Raw genomic sequence first — 18,315 nt, 5'->3', positions numbered from 1 at the left:
ATTTAAATAGACCCTAACTCCATCCTCCCCTACTGTGGCTGCTACCTCCTTTCCCCAAGTTTCGCTTCTAGGAGACAATCTAGCAGGCCTGACAGCAGGCAGACTCTGACACTAAAGCCTGAGGCTTCATGGAGCAGTGCATCCACACTTTTACTGGTTTTCCTTTTCATTCTTACTGCTGATGCACTTACAATAGCCATTATTCTTGTTCTGCTCATCGCTCACCAGTTTTGATTCCAGACAAGCTTTGACCTTCCTCATTCTGCCCATCCATGCCTGGACCACAGTTCTGTCTTGCTCCTTGGTAGCCTGTCCCCATTTCTACCTCCTGTCTGCTTTTTTTTTGTATTTACCTCAGTCAGGGGCTCATCTGTCGTCTCGAGTTTCTATTATCGATTTCCCCCCTAATTTATTTGAAACCTTATACTCAGTGGCATAACTTCACTTCAACAGAGCTAGAATTTTACCACCCTTTGGAAATTATTACTGTCAAATTTGTCATTTTGATCATAACTTTTTGTTTTGCTGTCATCCTCTATTACAAATAAATGCTTTTGCTATAAATTATTTGTTTGATATAATTAAGCTGCACCTAAAAATACTGCAGTTTAATACATTTGTGTCATTTTACAGCAGCAGCCTCCCAAATATGATGAAACAGTACTAATTCACTGTGACAGTAGATATAATCTTAGTCTTACAACACAGAATTTTAGCAACTGGAAAATGTTTTCCAAAAATCTTAAGCAGTACACAGGAACATGCTATTTCACTTTTCAGAACTAGAATAGATATATGCACTTCTATATAAACTTCTTCCTTTCCAACATACCTGTAAAGAGCTGAAGGCTAAAGAGAGCACTATCCAAGAAAGTCCTTCTGGAAAGCATTAACTCACGAGAAAAAGAAAAGAATAAAATTTCATTCATATTTTTGAGATGACACAGGAAAATTTTCTTGCCTATTTTCCTAACTCCCTGGACAACACATTCATATTCAAATCCTAAACACTGTTTGCAGTAGTTTGAAGCACTGAAACACGGTTAGGAAAACTGACAAATATGAAAATGATGTGACAGCAAACTTACATTCCTGTTCAGAAATAGCTTTCTTTAGGAAACACACTTTTCTTCTGTATTTCGTTTAAGACGTCTGACTTGGCAGTTACACTTCAGGTTGGACTCAAAGATCTTAAAGGTCTTTTCCAACCTAAATGATTCTATGATTCTAAGATGTGAAACATTTTAAAATGGTTATTTTCATATTTTAAAAAAATATGCTTGCAAGTGAAATTGAATGCATGCTAGATCATTTTTCCTTACACAATTCAATTTTAATGAAAACTTGGAATAGGTATTTGAGACATCTACATCTATCTCCCACTCTGCTCTCCATTCTTGCTCCAAACACTGGTACACTCAGGATCTATCTTCTCCTTCCTTGAGAACCATTCCTAGCAGCACTTTTTCCCAAAATCTCAGAAAATAAATATTTCCAAACACTCCAAGGCTCAAACTCAGGCCCACGCTGTTTTGCTGGCAATCTGAAGATGCTTTCGTTTCAATAATAAACTGGCCACCTGGTGGTTCTGAACTAACTCTTCCCACTTCTCCTCTTACAGACTGTTTTGTCTTCTTCCCTAAGAAATATGCTGTAATAATGACAGTATCTTCCACTCTTCTGTGATGGGAGCTTACGCCCAATTCTGTATTTCTTCAAAACTCCCTCCCCGCTTACTCACATGGAGTTCTGGGTAACCAGACTTTCCCAACACCTTCACAAAGCCTAGTACTGTGACATTACTTTGTATATCTTGAGATTAAGATCTTTGTCTCTCTGGTTGTCACTTCCCCAAGGCAAAGGCAATGTTTTCCCACAAGTTCTCTTTAGTGCTGATTGTATCACACAGATAATTTTTAGTTACCTTTCTGTTCAGAGCCACACCATCTTCACAGTCCAGTACTGCACAATCTACATCCAGTGACGGGATTTTTCGTATCTTCTTTTCATCATCCCCAGGTACATACAGCACAGCTCGTCTGGGAACATACTTGTGAGATGATGCAAAGTGATAACTAAGCTTAGGAACACCAGCTGGCAGAGGAGAATTCACCCTGTAAAGGATATTGTTAAAATTAGACTTTTGGCTACAATGCTGCAAATAATATTTGACTATATTTTAAAAGCAAAACATTCCTACCTAGATACTGGCTGGTTTTGGGTTATCTATATCTCCTCCCCCCAACACCTTAGGAAGACTGAAGGTAAGGATATACCTGCATTACAGTTAATTACAGTATAAAACTCTGAAACTACTACGTCCAACAGAAGTTGCAAACATAAACAGTCATAACTGAAGACCTGCCAGGGCTGAGGTTATCCCTGCAGCCTTAGCTATGCTGGCCATTCTGGGTGCTATGGCAAGTATGAAATACGGAAGTGTGGTGCTTAAGTGTGGTGCTTGGCTTTTCTCCTGTCATAGGTCTCCTCCGTAGGATGCAGATTGTGCTGGGAACAGATCAGAACTTCTTTAGAGAGGAGGCTGCTATCTGCCACGTTTTCTGCAGGAGATGGATGTCATGCTGGGAATGAAGCAGCGGTGCTGGCTAAAGCAAATAGGGGTTTGTCAGGTTGATTTTGCAACCTTGGCATATATCAACAAACACGTTTGCATGCAAATTTTAAATAAGCAAAATGGATGGAGGGGGAAATGAGGAAAACAGGAATGAAAACTCCATGTAATGTGGAACCTCACTAATCCTAATGCATTCCCTCAGAAGCCTTCAGACCTTCAGATCCATTGACAGAGCTCATAAACCCACCAACATCATCATCATCAGGTTGTTGGCTCTGGTGCCTTTTAAAATTTGTAAATGCTTTGTGCACCACACTGCAGTGGTGTCACATGGCTTGAGTGGGTGACATATGTGGCCCACAGGCATCAGGTTTGTGGTGGTCTCCACCTCGTGCCGATGGTGAGGACCCAGCTAACCTGCCTCAGGCATGAGCTGGGTTAGTGCAGTTGGAGGCAGTAGGACTTCTGGATGAGGCTGCTCTCAAGGGTGGTGGGGAGCTTGCTTTGCTCCACAATTACAAGCACTGAGAAATAAATTGCAGAGGGTGCCACTGTGATTCATGGCCTTCCAAAAAAAACCTCTTTGCCTGCTCCTACTTCTCCCCATTTCATAGTGTAACCCCCAGGCCTATTCTGCTACACCAAAAATGAGGACAAACAAATACAATTTGCCATCATACTCAGCACAAGGCACTTATACCACAAGATAATCCTACCATATAACACCACTATGCATTATCATGTGTATTATTCACCACTTTGAATAATACAAAGCTTTTCGAGCACCATGCTGAACATGCCATTATTGCATCACATCAGGGATCTATGCATTTTCCTTTGCCCTTCTTAATAATGCTTCCCATGTTGCTACACTTGGATGACATGTGGCTACACACACATGTGGGTTTTCTTCAAAGTGAACATGACTAAAGCTCTCAAATGCTTGGAAATGAGTTCAGTCAATCTGAATCAGAGTCAAGATGGTATGTCACTGACAGGCTGCTATAATGCTTGCCTTTCTAAGCTGAATCTGTTGAAGAACCCTCTCTTCCCCTAGAGTTTGCACCCTAAAAGCTGAATATAATTCTTTGGTTAAAAAGATGAAGAAATCTTTTATCACGTTTTACCTCAGTAAACAAAACTGAAAAGGAAAACTATTCCACCATCTCCACTGCTGCGTTTCTGCACATCTTGGTTGAACTGACTTTATGATCCCACAAAAACCCGCTGCCAGACTCTTCTTTGGAACATGCTTGGTAATGCTTCATTCAGCCTAAGAAATGGGGCAGCTTGGCTGTTGAACAGAAATGATTACAAGTGCAAGTGTTACTCTTGTTGATAAGTCTTCTTTATCTCGAAGTGCAATAACTTCAAGACTCAGGTGGTGGAGGTTCTAACAACACTTGGAGACATGCAACTGAGATCCACTGAGTGTCTCCCAAGTACTCCCTTTGCCCCTCTCCCACAAACCACTTCATGTCCCCTGCTTCAGGTTAAAGTGGGTATGGTAACAAAACTTGTTGTAACTCAAGTGGCTGCTAGTTAAATCCACTTAATCTCATTTTCTTGCAGTAGTACACTTTGGGAGAGCAGGGAGGAGGTGGAAGAGTGGTTTACCTCAAATGGAAAGAGGAGGATCTTTTTTCAGTGTGACACAGAGGTCAGTAAAGAAGTCTGCTGTCCTTTGCTAAACATATTTAGGGGACAAAAGTGATTAGTTTCTATTCGCTTTCTCTGATGGCTTCAACCTTGTGGTTCCCAACGGCACAAAGGAGTCAAAGAGCTCAGCCCATTAATAGTTAACTCCAGCCTAGAGCCAAGCAGCCCCTGAAGCACCCTTAATGACTGCCTCTCACCAACTCTCCAACCCACCAGAAAGCTGATAGACGTGGCTAACACCATAATCTCAGAGCATGCTGAGATGAGATGTATCTTCTGTCACACAAGTTTCCCGGGATTCCTTCTGGGCTGTCATCAAACGAAGGGCTGTTTGACCAGCCCATTTCCCTCTCACTGCTGCTAGCCCCACAAAGGCAACCCTGCTCTGCATACCACACCCAGTGGCGTGTAGTACTGTGTAGGTAAAAGCATCAGTACCTGCAGACCAGATTTAGTCATGTGTCACCACTGAGGTCTGTCAACCTGTGTTTAGATGGAGGAGCAGTACAGCTTCCACAGCAGAGCACCTGACTCCAAAGAAGTGACACACCATCACTTAATAGGCTCAGTGTTAGAAAACCCCCCACTGCCTGCTGACTATTGGTATCTCCTCCTAAGCTAACCAACTCTGTAGCCACATAGGCTCAAAACACAGGTTTCTCAGGACAAAAATTATTATAAGAAATATACTGTCAATATGTCAAATTATTAGTTTTATGGGACATTTTAGCAAGCTGAAGAAGCAACAATTTTTTCAAGAGGTATGGCCAGAAAAAAAAATCGTACAGGAGGAACTAGTGTCAGTGGACCAGCACAGAATCCTTCTCTTTTCAAAACAAAGAGCTCTAGAAATGTTTGTGTAAAAAAGGAGTTTTCAACAATTATGCTTAGGTATGACCGCAGTAAATGTTTTCACATGCTATTGTTTTGACATATATTCTTAAATCATTGCTGTGCATTTTCCTTGCATGGTCGTAGTTTATGTTCTACAATAAAATGAAAATTAGACGAAGACATGGATTTATTAAGAAATCCATCTGCCTATAGACCTTTTTAAAGCAGTGGCAAGGCCCAGGGTGCTCTGTATATGAGCAGTTAGCTACTCTGGTAGGAAACACTATCCTGATTATCTTGACTTCTGTTCTTTTGATAGAATAAAAAAATCCCCAGCAGTTACTTTTTTAGGACAAAAAACCCACACAGCACTGCGATCTCGATTATATTGTTAACCCTGTGCCATAAAGCAGAAGAAAATCTTACATATGTTTCCTGACTCCAAGTATTTTAATGATTCAAACTAAGCTTGACTATGGTTTAAACTAAACACATGGACAAAAGCCAAGTGAATTTGCTAAGACAATGTTTCTTCCTTTAAGCACTGTAAGTTAAAATAAGGACTAGGCTATTGGGTAATGCTCATTAAATTGTTTTACAGCAGCATATTTTCATTCATAGCATTTAGCAGCATGCTGAGTGCTCTTGGGTCTTGGAAATAAAACTAGATTTCTTCAGCAAACATAACACTCTACTAAAGTCTTCATCAAATATGTAAAAGTAGCTGGCAAATTAAAGTTACTCATGGTCCTCTGAGAACCATTTCACCCAAGAGTGAATAGTTCATCCTCAGGAAGGAGAAAAGAAAACCTTTTTGATTACTAAGAGACATTGGATTTTGCAATGGCAGCCATACACTGTGACTGCAGCCAGTGAAATTACTCCCAATTATGCAAATTTCCCTGCTATAAACTGCATTTTCACATTCCAGTGTTGCTCATACTCACACATATACTTAACTGCATACACCTGTGCAGGCTCATGGAGCCAACAACATATAGCTCAGAAGTAAAGTACTCCCACAAGTGATTTTCAGCACTTTAACCTGTTCCTCTGTTCCCTGTTTATTTGCTAAATCAAATTACCCCTGGAGGAGATGCTACACTGGGAACTGCCTAAAACATCGCTCAAAAGGCCAAATCTCTTCTACAATCTTTGTCACGGTGTTGGAAAAGTGTTTCTGAGGCTCATTTTTAGGTACTTGATTAAACCTACTAAAAAAGCTGGATAATTCCCACAAGGTGTATTTCTGATCTCTACGCACGAGTCTATGATCCCCATGCCTACCAGTCACGATCCTGAATGTCTGTGGTGCTGTGGGAGAAGGACAGAAGTGACCCAAGACCCACAACACCCCCTGAACAAGACCCAGCTAATGTAGCAAAAATCTACAAATGATTTCTCTGATATTTGCACAAAACCACCCCACTCCAGAGTAAATATAATTGTTTTCATATGTTAAAGTCACTAGGCAGTAGCAAACAACAACACACAAATAATCTGCCAAAGACAAAGAAACTTCTGTGGAATTACACAGACCCGCAATTTGCATAGTAATTCTTTCTAATTAAGAAAAGAAGATACAAGTTGTTTGTTATAAACATCAGCAGGCCCTGTGCAAATACGAAGGGCTCACAGCCGAGCTGAGTAGTTGTCGAATCAAAGCGACTCGCCAGAGAGTTTTATTGGTACAGCTGCAGCGCATGCATTTTATCACACATGCTAATAATCCTGGTTATGGCACTAACATTTTAATCATTTGTTCTCTGGGCTTGTTTCTCAAACAATTAGCACTAATGAATGGCCAAAATACCTCGGATCATATATGTCTAATTGCAGTCAAGAGCGGTTATTGTCCGCATGTACATTTCAATTCACCTCTGGGGATAATGTTTGTTAATTGTATTTCTTTATATAGCAAGTGAAAAAAGGCTGTTCACTCAAAAAGGGACTAAGTGTTCTCTTCTTTCCCTTTGTTCCCACAAGAAGCTAAAGTCACTTCAAGAGGCACTTAATCCCATCATCCATGGTTACAATTGCCTTACAGCATCAATCAAAAAGAATCTGAAGTAAAATGATGCAGCTATATTGTGTAATTAAAAGCAATTCAGGTAGTTATTGCTTGGGGCATTTTCCAGGTCCAAATACTTAAAATGGCACTGCGGGGATTCTAAATACTGTAGTGTTTTAAATTTGGTGAACTACAATATCTCACAGAGAAAGGGGAGGAATATGCAAAAAAAAAAAAAAAAATCTCCTAGTGTGTATTGTAAAGCGAAAGAAAAGAGGAGGAACAGCTAACGTTTGAAGTGACAAAATCTACAAGTCTCCATATAAAAGGGAAATAAAAATATCAAGAAGAGAGAAAAGGGGAGGAAAAAGAAAAGGATGGCAGTTTTCAAGGAAAAGAAATTCCCCGTAATTGTTTAAAAGTTAACATGTGAAAAAATGCTAACGTTTGCTAACATGGAAAACAAAAGGTCATGTCACAAGATTTACCATCAAAATACAGGTCCCTGAAATCTTAGTTCTCTCCTAGTGGAAAGAAATCTGAGGTAAACTGAGCAGCTCTTCTTTGGGAAAAAAAAAGAGAAATACTTTGGTTAAAAGAGAAGAACTATGATATTTACTTTTGAATTAAAAGTAAGGGAAGGAACTTTACATAACAACTGCCACTAACCCTGATCCAATTATGCTGAAATTAAAACTGGGAGGTTATCAACATACTGAACACTCAGCTTTACATTTTGATTTCTTCCTTTGTTCCAGACTCAGTACGGTCATTTCCCTGACCTTCAAAAAACTAATTAAGAACCCCCCCACCCCCAAACCTAACCCCTTGCCAGGGCAGGCAGAAGCCACCAGCTCCCATGCTTTGAGATCTCTTGACAAGCAGTTTTCCTTACCACAGGAGGCTTTGTCTGATTTTAAACTTCCCACCATAAGGCTGATATTATCTCGCACAGATGTAACATGAAGATTAACTCCCCTGAAGCTGCTGGAAGGTATACAGGTACAGAACTGGCCCCCCCCAAAGTAGGGAGAAGGTGAAAAGACAAACCCTAACACTTCCACAGCATCCTAAGGGAGACAGGCGGTCTGCACCCAGCTGCGGGCACTGAGCGTGGTGGGTTAAAGAAGCACTCACAAAAACGCAGTGAATTAAGAAATTTAACCCCCGTAACAACCAGCTTTGGATATCAAAAGGGACAGATTGGAGGGGGTTGCTCCTGAGAATGCTTGCCTGTTGGAAAAACTGTAGTGGGGGAGAAATGAAAAGGGGGCTTCCAAGTGACCTTTCACAAGCACTTGCTCCAACTGATCAGGACACATTGCATTTTAGCCAAAAAATAGAGACGTGAACAAAATGGGGAAGGAGAGTCCCACTGATCAAAAAAAATCATGATGCAGGGAAGTGTCAGTGGAAGAAAGAAGTTTAAGATTTAAACGGAAACTGAGCACCAAATCCAAAGTTGCTGGAAAGTAATTTTGGGAAAAATATGTGCCTCTGTCTGCTATTTATAGCTTTTTCCTATCTCCAGTAAATCAATTTAAGTCATATAACTAGACACTAGAGAAAAGATCGAACAGAAACCAGGAACTTACTGACAAAGGCTTAAAATCATGGACCTCTAAGCCATAAAATGATAAAAGGCTATCATAGGTTAAATAGTTAACCAAACTTTCTCCTCCCACCAGCACTAAATGTAAAAAAAAAAAAGATCTTTTATTTACCCCACCATGTTCTTTCAACTACATTTGACCCTGTTGTTTTGGTTCACTCTGAGCTCCATCATGCCTTAAATTGCTTTGACTGAAGATCAGGGGTTTTTTTCTTCTCAATTCAAAATGGCCAAATTAGACAGCGAGGATAAAAATAAAAGGACCACTGGCTTCTCATATTACTAACGTCTCCTGTTTTCGGGGCAGCAAAAATAGTCTGTTTGTGAGGAAGAGGAGAGCGCTACGGTCCTCTGACTTAATAAGTGAATTTAAAAAGGAATTTAAATAATGGCTCAGGGTGACAAGGGTTGCTGCTTCCTACTAATGGCAACAGGCTGCTTCTCTCGGGCAGCCTGTGTGTATGTGTTTGCTATCATCCAAGGTTAATTGGTGTCCTGTCTTGGGGAGCTTTAACATATGTGACACACAGTTGAGGGTTTGCTCCCTTCCTTACAGTGTGGATAACTCTGGATAACTCCTCATGCCCATAAAGTATTCTCGAACTGAGCTGTACCTCGCTTCGCTTTTACCATTAACAAAGTGTCTGACTCCTTGGGATGCTTTCTGCTGCTAAATCAAACCCTCAGCACTACAGGGCAATGGAAAAGCACTCTGTCTGCCTGTAACATGTTCTCTTTGTCATTTAAACCTAGGGAACATTGTAGTTAAGAAAACAATTCATTTCCCTGTTTTCCTAAATATGAAGACATAGAAATAAATAAACACTAAATATAAACAGTTTGTAAGTTTTAGTTGCTATACGTAAATTTTAAGTGCTTTCATCTATTTAATTAATGATGTTTCTAATTTGCATTTTTAAAGAGATTTTGAAAAATTCTGTTTAGTTATACATTTTCCCAAGAGAAGCTTTTGCATTACATGGTTTTTTACAGAATTCAACTTACAGCTGTGACGGAAAATTACAAGACATTTTTAATAACAAAAACGTCACACAATACAGATGAAGATCAAATACCAATATTGAAAGATTTAGAAAACACTACACATATATTAGCTTTTTTAAAGATGTGCACTGAGAAGTAAGATGATATGACTTTGGATGTATGACATTGATGTATGATTTGGTTTGGTTTATTTGTTTTTGGGTTTTATGTACAAACAAATATGCACCGAGTGTGGTCATGGCACAAAGGAAAAAGCATGTCTTTGGGGGTCAAGTATCTTCCAGTTCAAGAGGAGGATCAGGCACATATCACCAACACGATGTTCTGGAACATCCCATGCCAGAATCTGTCTTAGGAAGTGAATGTTATAAAATCCACATATCTGTAATTGTTTCACTTTTATATAGTCAGACCCATTCTGATGGCCCCTGCAGAAAAATTGAACTTTGAAGAGATTCCCTATTTCACTGCAAAACTATTCTTGCCTCTTCCAGTTCTCCCCTCTGGCTCACCATCAGGTACTTCCCCTCCTCCTAATTCTGCCCCAACGTTTTTACACACCCACCCACATCTCTACGTTCACACAACAAAACTTGGTAAGAATGTTTGGACAGAACTTCTTTTCTTACTGAACATGCTTTTCCCCTCTTTTCTTCCCTCTCCCCTCTATTCCCTCCGCGTCAGTTCCCACACCAGGACACAAGGAGCATCTCCACTACTGAGCTCTTGCAGCTCCTGCCACTGGTCCAGCTGTGTGCGCATTGGCTAAATGCTACAAGGGTCAAGATCGAGACCAGGATTCAAAAATTCCACGCTAATTACTGTGATTAAAGTCTGAGTTCCAAACAGCCAAACACTCCTCAGCAGTTTAGGAGCAGGCTGCTAACGAGTTATATGTAAAATAAGAAACAGGCACTTGATAAAGTCAGAATCAATAAAGTGCCATTCCTGCCTGTTAAAATGACCCCGCCGTAACAGAGAGTCACTATGTTCACCAGAGCCTGCGCAGGTTAGATATCCATGTCTGCACGGGGAAAGGAAAACAGTCCTTAAAATCACGTCTGATTTACATCTGAGTTAAAATTAAATCACACTAAAGATGTGCCTGAGAATATTTAGCATAAGGAAATGAATGGAGTGTCAATATACTGGTGCTGCAGAAATCAGAAGAAAGAAGAAATTTGTCATGCAGTTCGAATTATGTTTTTTTTTATTAAAAACTGGCATCTTTATGGTTTTGGTTGTGTTGGGGATATTTTACAAACTGAGGGTCCCTTCACACTTCTAAGAATTTTTCACTAAATAGACCATATTTTATCTCAATTTGCAATTTATGGCACTCTACGCTTGCCCAAAGCACAAACATCTTGATGATCCCCATACTTAGAAATGTAGATAAATTATACTACTAAATAAAGCACAGACATTTTTACCACATAGCAAAAAGAAAATAATATTGCAGTGTTCTCTGCATTTTGAGATTTTTCATGTAATCCCACTCGAGCATGTGCTTAGCTCAGAGAAATCAAGGACTAGTCAAACACAGTTAACCATGTCTTAAGGGCCTGCAGGACCAGCAATTAATTTTGGATTATGAAACTATTCGATTTCCATGCATTCTTTGCCTACACGTGGGTCAACCTGCTATTTTCAGGTTTTGGCACAGAGACTTGTGCAAAATTGAGACTTAGATGTATGCAGATGCAATCCAGCTGGTGAGTATCTTTCAAACAAAAGATGCTCAATCTCAGATGGAGAAAAAAACCCCCGCATGATATTTTCAGAAAAAGGATAGAAATAAAAAATATGAATTATATTTAGTCAAGCATTATTTTGTAGAATTACTACTATGCAGAGGAATTATTATGTCAAAGAATTTTTTTGTATTAAACTGAACTTACTCAGAATGCTTTCTGTGCCAAACAACTGAGCAGTGAAGAACAATTTAGCAAGAACTTAGTAAATATTAAACCGTTGAAGAACAGAACTATAAAACTATAATGCACTGCAGTTACACCAAAGAAAGAGAAAATGTTGTAATTACATCAGAGCTGATGCAATATGACAGAAAAAAAGAACGAATGCACAATGCTATTAGTTCAACAGCAACTGTGGCTACGCTAATTGAAAACCAACTGCACTCTGCTTTTGAATACAAGCCTGGTGGAAATTTTAAAATATTTCCTAAACAGACGATAAAGAAGAACCCTTGCAAATCCTGCAGTGCTCCAGGCAACACTTAACTTTAGAAATGTCTACAGGCAGAAATACTACCCTGCAATATGGCTCAGGATGGCACAAACAAGCATCTGTGTTTATTTTTTAACTAGTCAGATTTATAAGAGCAATGAAATCCCTACAGAAGCATTTTATATTGACCTGATATGGACTTACTGTTTTAACCAGCTTTTTAACTAACTCCACAAGTTAATAAAGGCAACTACATGAATCCTTACTGCCTATGCATTAAGATAAGAAAAACATTCATTAAGCAATATCCAGACTGTTTTAATTACAGGAATATCACTCTTATTTGTAGTATAATGTTCGTTAAGTACTGTATAACATTTTCTTAAAATGCCCCAGAGGCAGTTAAACTCTTGATTACCTATTAAAAAAAAATAATAAAAAAAAATCTCCCTTAACTTCAATCAAAAGAAGTTAATGCCTACTGCAATGAAATTCCAGCACTTTTAATAATGTAAAAATGTCTTATGCAAATCTTATTAACCATGAAAACATTATATAAGATCAAATGAATTTTCTATGCTATCACTACTCAATGTTAGCAAAATGTTGGAATCTTTCTGTGATGGTTGTAGTGGTAATAATAATAAGCCCAGCCCTATTTCCTTTGAGAATGACATCAGCTGAAAACCAGATTATTATTTTATTAAACTCAAAAGATAGCAGGGAATGCCCCAAAATCCTGACTTCTATATTTTCATAGTAGCAGTGGCTGGATTAAACAACCTTAGGAATGCAGAACTTTCATGATCTGTAGTAAATAAACCCCTGGAAAAGCTTTATTATTCAATAATAAAGGATCATTTTTCTTCTGCCTTTTTCAGTACATTACAAAAGTTAACATTATTACTGTTTTTGCACAGATGACAATGAAACACCTGCATTTTTTTCAATATTTATCCTGCATCTGCCCATTATTCCATACATTGCTTGAAAAAAAGCTGTTCATTTTTTGTTTGGTAACACCACCAAGAATTCAAAAAAATCATAGAATGATGCATTAAAAATTGCAGCTTTTTAAAGTGCACATTGAAACACTATTGTCTGGTTCTGTGTCCCTGACTTTGTATTTTCAAGCTTTTCCAAAGACAAACATTTCTTTAAAAAATTTCTTTAAAAAATATAAAAAATTAAAAGTGAGATTTCAGGAATCCAAGCTTAGAGGAAATAGCAAATATTGGGACATAATTCATAAATAGGTGGTAGTTGTCAGCTCATTTTGATCTTTCAAATTAAGCAGCTGAAGGATAAATTTATTACATAGGAACAGTTGTGCCAAACCCTAACTCAACAATGGCCCTCCAAAATCATCTCCTTAGTTAGGTCAGTAAACTAAAAATGGTAAATTTAGCACCCACCAGTCTCTTCAGGCTCAGCATCTCTCTAGCCACTGAGTTCTCCTTAGTGAGTGACAAGCTTTTGCTGCCCTGAAAGGGACAAATCCCTCACTCTACTGAGATGGTGGGTCAGGTCCTGCCACCCCACTGAGTGCATATTTGGGGTATGTGGTCAAAGCCCTGGGTGCACCTTCCAAGGGGGAATTCAGCCTCCTCTTGACTCAGGCAGTTCATTAAGTGTCCTGAGGAGGTAGGCACGCCTGGGGCAGGTGAGCGGCACCCAGGGGTGTCCCCAGCAGGGAACTAATTTCACAGAACGCATAGGTCATATCATCACAGCCTGTTTTACCAAGGATGAACTCTGCCGTTAAGGCAAGCTCAAAGATCACAAAGGTGCCAGATCTACCAGGCAGGTAATATGAATGTGTGATGGAAGAAAAACGTTGGCCAAGAAAAATGTTGGCCAAGAGACACATATTAATACTAAATCAGAAGACTTCTATAGAAAACCCCATTCCTAAGCTACTTGTATTATTTAATTATCTAAACATTTTCACAGAACTCTTCATATCAGCTTTGCCACATCCCAGGAAACTTAGAAACTGGCCATAAAATCATGGCCCCCAGGTCCCTGCTGCAGACCCCCCACCTAGTAAGCCCTATCCCATTTGATCGTTAGTGAGTCACCAACATGGACACTTTAAAAAAATCGTCATCATCAAGACTGGAAGTGAGATGGGGTGAAAATCAACTTCTCTGCAAAACAGTATGATTTTATTTTCATAAAAAAAAAAAAAGTCGAATTATCAGCTAGCAACCCCTTTTGGGGCAACGAGAGCACCTGATGGGCCTATGCAAGTGTAAGTGCAAGCACTCTTATTACATGCTCTGTGGGAGTTTCTTATCTGTATTTACCAGGTGAGATTCCTTGTGTTGCTACAGCATATATTTACTGTGGCTAGTGAACACATGAAAAAGCCAACTAAAACTTAGGTAAAGCTCTAGAATCAAAGTTGCTCTCCTCGCCAATGGCCTGGTTTCACAGGATACCTCTTTTCTCCCAAACACCTCCGTTTTATTAAATGTGGATTTCCTACCTCACCGTATCACAACACATATCATCACCATTGGTCCTGTTCTCTTAAAATTAAATTTTAGAAAACAGACCTGTTCCTGATGGTTGCCTAGAGGGGAGGTAAGAGAAGGGAAGGGAAGAGAGAGGCAGAAGAAGATATCACCTAGCACACAGCACCCTTGGGAGAACCAGAAAGAAGAAATTCTTCTGACTGCCCCAGTTAAAAATTGAGGATTTTTTTCCAGTTAAATTCTTGACAAAGGCTGTTCAATATTTATTTAAAAATAAATGAAGAAGAAAAATACACTGCCTTCTTTGCAATCTGCACAAATAAAATGGTTTTTAGTTCATAATGATGATATGTAGTAGATAAGCAAAAGTCCTGGTTTACATGAAAATAAAATCTATAAGGAGAAATAGGACTAAGTCTACCTCTATGTAACAGCTTTTATGACATTTAAATGAGCAGCTGTGTTTCTCTAAGTGTTACAGTACTCCACATCTGTGTAAAACCTGAAAGCATACGGACTCTTTGAACTCACTGATATATAACCTTATGAGGAAAAAACTTTCCTCTGAAAATACATAAAGGTATCACTTGGCTTTCCTTTGAGCGTTCTTCAACAACCTGTCTCATGAAAAAAAGTTTAGACTTAAGGAAATAAGACAATTAGTTGTCATATGTCATTTATCCTGTACTGGATAAAGAGAAAAAATATTCCATTACTGAATCTGCCTACGATTTTTTTTCTTTGGGTAACATTTTAGATATACTTTATCATAAAGGGGAAACAATATCCTTGAGATAATTTTAATTCTGCAGCACATATCAATAATCTGCACTAATAGTAAGAAATACAGTACCTACCAAGTCAATGTCATATATAAGGAATCTGGATGGTTTGAACCATCAGTTTTAGTCTCACATGGCCTTGTTTGTCATCACCTGTTTCCTTGCTGATAGGAAGAATGTGATGGATGTTTCAATTTTAATCTTCCCAAATAACAGTTTAGTTGAGCTAGTGTCTCAGTAATGGCAAGATTTGTTGCCAGAGACTAGCTTCAGATGCACTGGGAAAAAAAAATAAATTGTGGCATATCGACTCTCTTCTCCAAGACGTATCCAGTAGGGAAAGTCTTTTCTCCTTTTTTGTGTCATTTGCATTAAAAGAGAAAATGCAAAACTATAATCTCACTAGTCTTGGGTACAAGCAAGATAAAAATGTGAGACTTTGAACAGACATTACAATATGCCCACTCTTAAAGGTAAGATTTTCTTTTGGCTTTTAACCACAATAATCAGAGGTGAACATCATTTATATGTGTGCATGCTTAAGTTTATATTTTCATGTGCCTGTATATATATATATACATATAAAATCTGTTCATTTATTTATTTATGCACATATAAATGTGCTTATATAAGTGTGCATATAGGTACACATGTATATGTATGAAAAGACCCAATGTAGCAGCATTGAACGATGGAAAGCAGCAAAAAGAATTAAGTTCCATAAATCTAAGGAATAATAAAGCTGGTTTGTCCTCAACTTTTAGTCTCAAAGATTCCTCATATTTTGCTGGAATAAACTGCTTGTTCCTGCATCTCCAGCAACGACAGAGTGGGAATTTTCCCAAGGAATATGAAGTCTGCCCAGGTCCTCATGGATAATAGACCAAAGGCTGTTCCACCATTAGTTACTGATGATACTGCCTTCCTTTTGCAAGGATTGTGGTCTTCCCTTTTGAGAAGCACCAGGACAAGGGTGGGCATACCCTTGCCATGATGATCTTAAGGGTCTTTTCCAATCTAAATGATGTTCTCCATCCCTCTGCCAAGGCTGCACGGTTCCTCTACCCAGGCTGGTCTGTGAAAACCACAGCTGAGCTGCTTGCAAAACAGACTCGAGATCCCTGTGGAAACAGTGAAGACAGCCCATCTTAGATACCTGAATCTGAATGGATATGTATTTAGCCGTTTTGTATAGCTTTGAAATGGCTGAAAGGTAATTACCACCACTATCAATGCTAGTGCTGAGTTCAAATAATTTCTTCCACTATATATTAAAACGTCCACTTCTTCAGGGAAAATGTTGTTCCATTGTTGGACATCCCTGATTCTTTACAAAATATGTCCCAGCATTCAGCATGCTCAAAGAAAAAAACCTCTGGTGCAATCTGTCTTGAAACCTTGCTTTTTCTTTCATAAAATACAGTTACGTTTTGGGGTCTTCTAAAGATAGATTGCCTCTGTTCCTGCCCTATGCAGATATCATGTAAATTGTTTTCCCACCATGATAACAGACAAGCCTGCTAATTTGAGCATTTTGAAGATATTGCTAGGTTTCAATCCACTAAAAGGTTATTCTAAATATTAGTAAGTACATTTATTCATGACTCACAAGCTTATTATTTAAAAAAATAAATAACCAGTAGTTAAGTCTATGTGGTTATAGTTATACTAATCTTCAAATATTCTGTTTCATTATCTTCTAACCTCTCCAAAAAAAAGCAAACAGCAGACAGATTCTAGATCAGGATTGATTGAATTATGGAGAAGTGAAGACAAAAGAGGTTGAAGAGATAATTAAGGCTTCAAGCGGCTGCAGTATGTTGGTTACCCTGTTATTTACCTAGACAATGTGCACATCTTGATTAAGAATATACTTTTATTACTCTATACACCTTTCCCATTGCTTGGAAACAGCAATCAACAAACCGATGCTTAACCTAGCATAGGGAATACTAGGGTTGTTTTGAATGCAGGGGAGATGGAGGACTTTGGTAAGACTGCTCAAGTCTGAGGGCCAGTAAGGAAGAAGACAAAAAAGCATCTACGGGAGGCAGAGAATGAAAGGGTGATTGTAGGCTGCAAGGAGCCTGGTCTGACAGAGTGAGGAAAACCCAGAACCTGGGCACTATGTACGTGAAAACTGAAGCTGGAAACATGGAACGGGCAGCTCTACAGGTGAGCCAAAGCAAGAGAGGCGATCCTGAACAGCCAGCACACGGCAAGGCAGGATGGCCCAGTTGAACAGGAGAGGGGTGACAAATGCATAGGGTCTTGGTGAGATAGTCCAAGGGCACCAAAGAGAGGAATGGGTTTTGGTTTTGTGCCAGTGGCAAAGCAGACAATGCTGTGATATAACCCAAACTGAGCTACCACAGGAGAAGACATGGGAGGACTGTGGGAGAGATGCACAAGGACAGGAGATGAGACTGTGGAACAGAAGCCACGCCATCAACCAGGGCTGCAAAAAGGGAGACATGGCTGGTATTCACTTGGAAAGTCAGTAGAAAACAAGGTCAAAGGCAAGATTAAAGGGGTAAGGTGAAGATTTAATTTAAAAAAAAAAAAAAAAGGGAAAAAGAAAGAAGAGGTCGTCAGAGGAGGTTTTGGTGAGGGAAGCATCAATCAAGCAGGGACTGAGGAATCTCCTGATGCAACACCACATAGATGGTGGTGTTGCAATACATTTTCTGTACATATATTTCCCTAACTCAGGGCAGCCAGCTGTGTCACTTAAGGAAAACAAAGGTAGCCTGGCATAAATCTTTGAGGATGAAGCAGTAAAAAGGCAGTCAAGGATGGGAGTACAAGGGAGGAGGAGGAAGCAAAAATGAGACACTGGGGTCTTGATTCAGCCAAGTAGCTGAGTATAATGTGAAGAGTCTGAGCACTCTAATAATATCACTTGACTAAGCACCATTCGGAATCAGAGCCTGGTTCAGGAGCCTTCCAGTGAAACACTGGGGAAGAAGATGCGTAAAACACACAGAACAAATGGTTCAACACGCAGAATGGAAATGAAATGGGTACTTCAATGCTGACCCCAGAAGTTGTTCTGAAACCCTCTAACTGTGACCTGTCACCTCACTTCACAGTGAAAGCAGGAAGATGTTTTTACTTGATCTACACACTGATTTGCAGCACACAAGTGATCATTTTAATTTAGGCCT

The 18,315-nt window shown here is 39.2% G+C and overlaps 1 protein-coding gene across 1 annotated transcript in view; it reads right to left on the bottom strand.

The window, feature by feature from the left end:
• Nucleotides 1–18,315, bottom strand: part of CLYBL (citramalyl-CoA lyase) — a 168,604-nt gene that overhangs the window by 79,313 nt on the left and 70,976 nt on the right. The window contains exon 2 of the mRNA XM_050333910.1: nucleotides 1,925–2,114. Coding sequence (XP_050189867.1) covers nucleotides 1,925–2,114 — 190 coding nt within the window. The remainder of the gene's footprint in view (nucleotides 1–1,924; nucleotides 2,115–18,315) is intronic.

Source organism: Myiozetetes cayanensis, unplaced genomic scaffold (assembly GCF_022539395.1).
Source record: "Myiozetetes cayanensis isolate MyiCay16 unplaced genomic scaffold, myiCay2020 scf5-8, whole genome shotgun sequence".
Taxonomy (NCBI): Eukaryota; Metazoa; Chordata; class Aves; order Passeriformes; family Tyrannidae; genus Myiozetetes; species Myiozetetes cayanensis.
This window is presented reverse-complemented; position numbering and strand designations above follow the sequence as displayed.